Source organism: Prionailurus bengalensis, chromosome D1, assembly GCF_016509475.1.
Source record: "Prionailurus bengalensis isolate Pbe53 chromosome D1, Fcat_Pben_1.1_paternal_pri, whole genome shotgun sequence".
NCBI classification, from domain to species: Eukaryota; Metazoa; Chordata; class Mammalia; order Carnivora; family Felidae; genus Prionailurus; species Prionailurus bengalensis.
The window spans coordinates 20,084,903-20,093,369 of NC_057346.1; the positions used below are offsets into that span (position 1 = coordinate 20,084,903).

General features: G+C 43.2%; 1 protein-coding gene across 3 annotated transcripts in view; it reads left to right on the forward strand.

Annotated features, from left to right (window-relative positions):
• JHY (junctional cadherin complex regulator) overlaps nucleotides 1-4,794 on the forward strand; it is a 60,663-nt gene extending 55,869 nt beyond the window's left edge. For all 3 annotated transcript variants that reach the window (XM_043579658.1, XM_043579657.1, XM_043579659.1), the window contains 3 exons: nucleotides 778-858; nucleotides 1,649-1,777; nucleotides 4,324-4,794. In XM_043579658.1, coding sequence (XP_043435593.1) covers nucleotides 778-858; nucleotides 1,649-1,777; nucleotides 4,324-4,521 — 408 coding nt within the window. In that variant the 3' untranslated portion in view covers nucleotides 4,522-4,794. The remainder of the gene's footprint in view (nucleotides 1-777; nucleotides 859-1,648; nucleotides 1,778-4,323) is intronic.
• The last annotated feature ends 3,673 nt before the right edge of the window (nucleotides 4,795-8,467 follow it).

Sequence of the window (8,467 nt, forward strand, 5' to 3'; positions counted from 1 at the left end):
CATATAAAATTACACCCTTCAAAATATCCAAAAATCACACTGAATGAAAGGAGTTTCTCAGTAGATCTTGCCTAGAGACTCTAACCCTTAGAAATTTACTATCTTGGGACGTCTGGGTGGCTCAGTCGGTTAAGCATCCGACTTCAGCTCCCGTCATGATCTCCCGGCTTGTGAGTTCGAGCCCCGCGTCGGATTCTGTGCTGCCAGCGGGAGCCCGCTTCAGATTCTGTCTCCGTCTCTCTCTGCCCCTCCCCCACTGGTTCGTTTTCTCGGTCTCGCTCGCTCAAATATAAACAAACCTTAAAAGATAAAAAAATGTACTGTCTTTTGAATGTTATGACATCATCAGGGCACTCCTCTTTTTGAAGCAATGCTTACCTGATTTAGATGGCCTCTTCCCAGGAAATCATTTGGTTTGGTCATTGTAGGAGATCAGACATAACAGTAATAGCAGATGTTGTTCAAAAGGTTAACAACAAAACACCAGTTCGTTCACTCGAAAATGTTTATTTGTAATTCTCAGAATTCCAGCTTTGTTGTTGTTGCAGAAGTCGGAGAAGTCACAGCCCGTGAGCCGACCAGCTACAAATTACCCAAGAAGCTACAAATTATCAAGAGCTACCCTTAACGTGGAAGAACTATCAGGAACTGCCGCCACACTCTCCCAGCTGTCCACACGGACCTCCGTTCTTCCCTCTCCTGTGTGGCTAGGACAGCTGGGCGGGGGTGGGGGGGACACACAGTTCCTTAATAGAAACTGTCTCTTTGTATCTGTAGAGTGCCAGGCTGAAAGGTTATCAGAAAAGAGACGTGAAGCTTGGAGGCCTTGGACCTGACCTTGAGTCCATCAGAGACAAAGTGAGTGTGACGTACGTACAGCATTCTGTGGGCTTGGGTTTGCCTACCTGCCTTTTAGCAGAACCGCACAGACCCGTGCCCCGGAACCAAGTCCTCATCCAAATGTCTCCCTCTGAGTAGACTCTTCTGAAATAGCATTGGTAATAGAGACCCGGATACGCCTTTTACCATAAAAATTACCCAGCCAATGCTGTTTTATGTATCCACCTTTTAGTTAGGTTTGAGGGCCCGCACAGAAGAGGGCCACGTGCACATGAAAAGAGATGTGTGTGTTAGACGGTCGTTGGTCTTTCCCAATAGAGTGATCTTGGTAATTTCAAAGAGTGGCTACAGAGAAGACGCTTAGGATAAGAGTTCCCCAACCCATGAAAAGTGCATCCACTTTAGTTCCTTTCCTCTAGTGAAAGGAGATCTTCATTTAATGTGTTTTAACTGCGGTTGCACTCAGGGCATGAAAAGAGAGTATAGTTCAAAGTTGGAAGCCAAAATGAAAATAAATTGGGTAAATGCAACAAAGAAAGAGCTGAATGTGATTTAGCCCCTGTTAAGGGAACACGGGGTGTGCTACTGCGGTGATGTCCCGCCCCCTCCGAGAGAGACTGTTTCTAGGAGAAACATTAACTTAACCATCTCACCGCCGTTGCCTTACACATGGTCACCCCGTTTCCCCCGGTGCCTCCCAGACGCTACCATACGCCCAGCCGGCTAAAACAATTGCTGTTTTTAAAAGGAGAGAACGGGGAGATCTAGCAGGGCCTGGGCACGGTCGTAACTTTGTTTCCCCGAACAGATGCAGAAATTAATCCAAAAAAAGGAATACGCCAGACAAGTTCAGGAGTATAACACGAAGACGCTATCCCTCCTGCCGAAGCCACAAACAGCAAAAACCAAAAGTAAATCGGCCATCCCTCGGCAGAAGGTAAGAAATTCTCAGCAAGGCCATTAGCTTTGCAATTAGAGTGAAAAGGAAACCTTTGTTACCTCTTAAGTTCCCCCACCTTTTTGGGGTTGTTTTTTTTTTTTTTTTTTTGGAACACAGGGATGTCTTAGCTACTGCTGTTCCTGCAGCTGTCCCTCCTTCACAGATACTGATATTGATTGATACAGACAGTGATACAAATAACACGTACACACATATGATGCTGTAAGATGAGCCTGAAGTTCGCCATGGTCTTTAGCCCTCCATGGTTTCTTCCGAGTACAGTATTTCAAATTTGTCACCCACCCACAAACTGAATAGTAAGGCCGGCAGACATGAAGAGATACTCGACATCACTCCTCATCATGGAAATGCAACTCAAAACCCCGATGAGATCACCTTACACCTGTCAGAATGGTTAGAATCAAACAGACAAGAAATAACAAGCGTTGGTGAGCCTTTGGAGAAAAAGGAACCCTCATGCACTGCTGGTGGGAACGTCAGGTCACACGGTCACTGTGGAAACCAGGATGGAGGCCCCTCAGAAAGCTAGAAACAGAAACACCATATGATCCAATAGTTCCACTACTGGTTATTGACCCAAAGAAAACAAAAGCACGGATTCGAAAAGATACATGCACACGTATGTTTATTGCAATCTTTGCCGTAGCCGAGATACGGGAGCAACCCCAGTGTCCCTCTATAGAAGAATGGAGAAAGAAGATGGGGCGTATTAAAGAAGGATAAAATGGGGCCACTTATGCCAATGTGGACAGGCCTAGAGGGTATTATGCTAAGTGAGATAAGTCAGACTGAGAAAGAAACACAATTTCACTCTTATGTGGAACCTAAAAACCAAATGAACAAGCAACAAGCAGAATCCAACCCATAAATACAGAGAACAAATTGATGGTCGCCAGAAGGGAGGTGGTGAGGGCGAGGGGCAAAACGGGTGAAGGGGAATGGCAGGCACAAGCCTCCGGTTATGGAAGGAAATCATGGAGACGAAAGGCACGGCCCTGGGATTATAGTCAACGATACTGTCATGGCCTGCGTGGTGACAGATGGTAACTACACTTGTGGGGAGCACAGCCTAACCTACGGATTCGTCAAATCACTATGCTGCACACCGGAAACAAATGCAATATTCTGTCAACTCGGCTCAAAACTTTAAAACCGTTTTCACTGGATAGTAGGGTGATTTCTTAGGAGAAACCAGCAATCCTGATAGAATCCTATCAATTTCCTTCGCTAGCATTAAATTTTAAGAAGTTAGAGTCGTCGTGTCATTTAGGAGTACGTATGTCAAAGAAAAGTCCTTCACTGTTTCTTTCAATTTCATTCCCCTACATTGTTCCCAAGGGACCGTAATATATAGGTTTCTCTAGCCACAAAAAAAATATATTTCATAAAATACAGAATGTTCTCCGTCTCAGAGGTCATCCAGCTAGAAGTCAGGATGTGAATGAAGTACATTCGGGGAAACACCGAGCCTTGCAGGGCAAAGTCTCCGTCTCCGTCCCAGTAAGAACATGGGACCCTTTGCATGAGGGACAAGTGACCCTTTGGTGCTTTTAGGAATTTGTACTTCATGTTCTCTCTCACAGACCATCATATTTTCTCTTTATTGCCTTTCTTCCTCGGACCTTGAAGACCTCAGCCCACTCGACTGAGTTTCCATGGTGCCATTTTTTTCTTTTCTCTCCAATCCATTATTTTTTCATGAAGAGAGTCAAGGCAACAAGTCTGTAATTAGAAATTCCTACAGAAATCACCTACACACACGGAGGAGTCTGGAGGTCCCCCCCACCCCACGACCTAAATATACTATTCCCATTTCAGCTATCAAGAAATGCTCATTAAAATATAAAATTGATATAAAGGCAGGTTTAGAAATCTATTTCGTGATCTCATGTTTATTGTAGTGCCTTTCGGAACGGACGTCACTGAAGGAAAAAAAAAAAAAAAAGTCAGCTTTTTCCAGTCTCCGGGTTTCTATAGATAATATGCTAAAGAACAGAATAATTCCCAACCTCTGATAAATAGTTGCTAGAGTTCAAAGAGCCTAGGAATGAGGAAGAGTTGGATGTAATAATGGAGGCTCATCGACGACAGTGAGATCTTCGGTCTCGAGCTGTAACAAGTCCACTTCGAACGGTAAGGTCCGTCTCTCCTCAATAGAAGTTTGGTTTTAAGAAGACGGCCAGAAGCTAAGTAGAGCCCACACGTGAGAAATCTACTTTCAAACACTCGAATAAAACTCCGTTTTACAACGAAAACACCCACAGGCACAAATCTGTGTGTCATCTCTCGGCTCTTTTCCACAGCACACGGTTACGCGGCTAATTTATTTGGTGGACACTGTGTGTTGTTTCACATGATTTGCATACCCCATTCTCTCTCCATTCCCACCCACATCTCAGTAGGTTATTGTGGCCGGAGGCTCCATTCATATGGCTAATAAGCATTTCCTAAGACTCCACATCATTAAAGGAACCCGGGGCTCACTTCCCATCTCAAATACCATTTTATCTTTATGCTTTTAGGCTTTGGAATATGCTAAGACCATCCCCAAACCCAAACCTTCCAATCTGACTGATCGAGCTTCGAAGGAGAAGAAAAATCCAACCGATGCTCGAAAGGAAGACGCTCTGCCTGAAATCTCCCTGCTGGAAATACTGCAGAGCAGACACGAAAGGGAAAAACAGGCTGTGGCCGCTTTCAAAGCCCTTCACATTGTGTAGACAACACATGTATCAGAGACCAAAAGTGCCCCGGGGACTGGACACGGAGGAAGAGGGCCAACCAACCTCCCCGCATGGGGAGGGAGGACCCCATGTCCTCCAGCCGCGGTCCATGTTCGCTTTGTGCAGAATTTAAAATATGGAGCCGTACCACATCACGGTGCCACATTTTAGGTTCTACAAAGAATGTTTTCTTCATTATTTATTTTCAAATCAGAATTCTGAACTCATTGCATTTGAATAGGAACTAGGGAATAAAGGCTTTTAGTGGTAGATTGGATTTTTTGCTTTCTTAAACAATCTCTACCCATCCTTGCATAAATGAAAACCTTGAAGTTGCCCAGTAATAAATGTATCTACTATGCTGCTCTCTTACCCTCCCGATAAGAAAAAGGTATGAATGCTTCAGTTTCAACTAAAATGAACTTAAACTGGACTAACTAACTGCCAGTACATCAGAAGTCTTTCCGGGGCGCCCGGGTGGCTCAGTTGGTTAAACGTCCGACTTCGGCTCAGTTCAGCTCTCGCGGTTCGTGGGCTCAAGCCCCGCGTCGGGCTCTGTGCCGACAGCTGGGAGCCTGGATGGAGCCTGCTTCCGATTCTGTGTCTCCCTCTCTCTCTCTGCCCCTCCCCTGCTCATGCTCTGTCTCTGTCTCAAAAATACAAAACATTAAAAAAAAAAAAAAAAACTATTTCCAAAATAGTTCTAAACTAAGTTAAACAAAATCTCTAAATTTAGTAAAGGTTTGTATACAAAATTGAAAAAAACGGAGGCACATCTAGGTTTGCCTACTTAAGTAGAACATATCCCAGTGTCATTCTAACAGAGCATCTAGACATTAGAGGGGCACCTGTGTGGCTCAGTCGGTTGAGTGTCCAACTTTGGCTCAGGCCAGGATCTCATGGTTCATGGGTTCGAGCCCCACATCAGGCTCTGGGCGGACAGCTCAGAGCCTGGAGCCTGCTTCAGATTCTGTGCTTCCCTCTCACTCTGCCCCTCCCCCAGCTCATGCTCTCTCTCCCTCTCATTCACTCAAAAATAAATAAACATTAAAAATCTACATTAAAAAGAAAGACATGAATTAGAGAGCCAACAAGTCCAGGGGTGCATGGGTGGCTCAGTCAGTGAAGTGTCTGACTGGATTCCAGCTCAGGTCATGATCTCACAGTTCAAGGGATCGAGCCCATGTGAGGCTCTGCATTATCAGCAAGATTCTCTTGCTCCCTCTTTCTGCCCCTCCCCACCCCCCTCTCTCTCAAAAAAAAAAAAAAAAAAAAAAAAAATCCAAGTCCAGAGACACCCATTCAGGCAAATCGGAGAAAGACGTTTTCTCTCAAAGCTACTTACTCATGTATGTAAACATGCCAGGCGTCTTGCCCTCACAAACATCTTGACATAGCACCACATCTGTGCTTCTACACGAAATACTAGGGAAGAGGAAAAAGCATCCCATACTTTACTATTGAGTGTCAATATTAATAAATATTTTTTACTTTTTATCTGAGGAGACTGAATCAACAGTGTAAAATTACCAGGTCTTGAAATAATCACTGAAGAATTTAATTTTTGCTTACTTGTGTTGGGTGGGCATTGCATTCTTAGATGGACATATCCAGAAACGGGCAGGGATTTTGAAAATAATCTAATGTGAAGCATTAGTTCGGGGAAATTCATAGCCCAAAGTGATCCTAAAATGTATTTGTAAAAGAAGGCCCCTCATGGTACATGATGAAGACTTTTCTAGAAGCTTAAGAATTGAATCGTTTTTCCCAAATGGCCTTAAATTTAAGCTTAGTCTGGAAGTTTAAGCAACGCATATAGCAACGTTTCTAAATTTAAAGGGGCAGGGTAAGCTTTTAAAATAATACTCCATTTCTATTCGAGTACCTTAAAAGAATGTAGAGCTTGGGATTGGTGTATTTTGTTCACCTACCAATTTTTCAGAGAAGGACATGGAGATCAACGTAGGATAAATGACGGACATCTGGCAGTCCTACTGATAGCAACGGGACAGGGAGCCTCCAGGTCGAAACTTCAACCTTTCAACACCAAGGACAGCACTGAGTATTTGTTTGTAGCAAGTGGTAGTTTTGTTTACGGTGTAGGAAAGGAGGAGGTCAGTGTTATGAACTTCAGTTTGGGACGTGAACTTCCATCGTTAAGTTCCCTTTTTAGAAATGTGCAGGACTACTTACTTGATCACATCGTAATGCCTATCATCTGGCAACTGCATGATTACATTGTTAAAGTTGAAAGCTACATATAAAGCAACCCAGATGTTGCCTAATAAAAGACACAATTTCACTTTTGCACATTCCCCCTAACCGTTTCTCTGTCAGCCTAAGCACTTTTAAATCCTTCAATCCCTTTCACCCATTGTCAAGAATCACACGGAGCTGAAGCAGGTGGCATGGTGCAGTCGACGTCAAACAGTTCACAGAATCTTTACTGCCAAACCAAGTGTTTCGCAGCCAGGATATAAACCCTCACAGTCCTCCGTACACAAGTATTAAAAGTGGCCAAGTGGCATCGAAAAGGCTACGGCTACAGTAGAACACACTTGCTAGAAGCTGGGGGAGGAGATTAAAGAATGAACCAAAAGAGGCCTTTGGCCCCCACCTCGTAAGATCTAGCTACCATGATACTGACGATAACGATTCTCAGAAATAGCGAATGACAAATACTTCTTTGCCCTGCCTTGAAAATAAAGGCTAATGGCAACAACACTGGTCTTTGTAGACCCAAGTGGATCAGTGATCAATTTTTACAGCATTTCTGCTTCAGATATTTAAGAAGTAAAAACACTCTGCCCATTAGGAAGCAAGGAACTTTAAATTTGATTGATAGAATGATGGAGGGCTTATATTTACCCGGATGTTAGATGTGCCCCTGAAAAGACACAGTGTCTAATCTGCCTAATCTCTATGAACTGGTATAAAGGACCTTTAAATCATGCATTCTCGCATCATAGACTCCTTTTTTATGGCACTTTTCCATCTTCAATCTCCAACGAGAACATCCTGTTAAGAGGAAGCTTTGTTCCAAGTAGGTGAATTCAGTAACAGCTGTCTTCATGATACTGTTTTGTATATTAAGGAGTCTCTTAGGAGTTATCCAGAAATCAGCCCCAGAGAAGACAATATTGAGGAACAAAATAAAAGGTAAGTCTAGCAAAGGCACCAATGCTTAATGGTTCCAATTGGGGCCCTATTATTGGTTAATGAATCATTGTCGAAACATCACAGCGAGCATGAGCGTGCAATCTATAGTGAGAAAATGACTCTTCATCCCAATGGTTATTAGCTGGGAGTTGTTTGAAAACACATCCAGTAATTATAACAACACCGGAGCTAATTGAGAACTTTGAGTTGATAGCAAATGGTCTACAACAGCCGACTAGATAAACACGGGGCCGGGGGTAGAGGGTGGTGTGGATTCTTTTTTAATTACTAATTGAAAAATAGAACAGGATGAATAGAATTCGGGTCATAGTCTTAAGATATCAAGTTTAGCTAATTCTTTCCAAAATCTGCTTTAAAACATAGATGACCCATCATATTCAAAGTAGCATTTGGAAATAGAAGATTCTTCAGGAAAAAAAAAAAAGTTGCTCTCCTACAAGTTGCTCTCCTAAATCTGTTTAAGATTAACTTTATTAGAGCAAGAATAAATTGTGAACTTTATCCAGAGCGTCTCACTCCCCCTTCATCCAGGATGATAAGGAGTCGTCTGTATTGTCAGACAAAATTTGTATACCGTAAAGGCAATATAAAGGAGGAAGATATCTAATAAAAATTTTATTCAGGTATTCCACTCTTAATTTTTTTTTTTAAGTGTATTTACTTACTTGGAAAGCAAGCGAGCGAAAATAAGCAGGGGCGGGACAGAGGGCAGGAGAGACAGAGTTGCAGGCAGGCTCTGCGTCATCAGCACACAGCCCGGTAT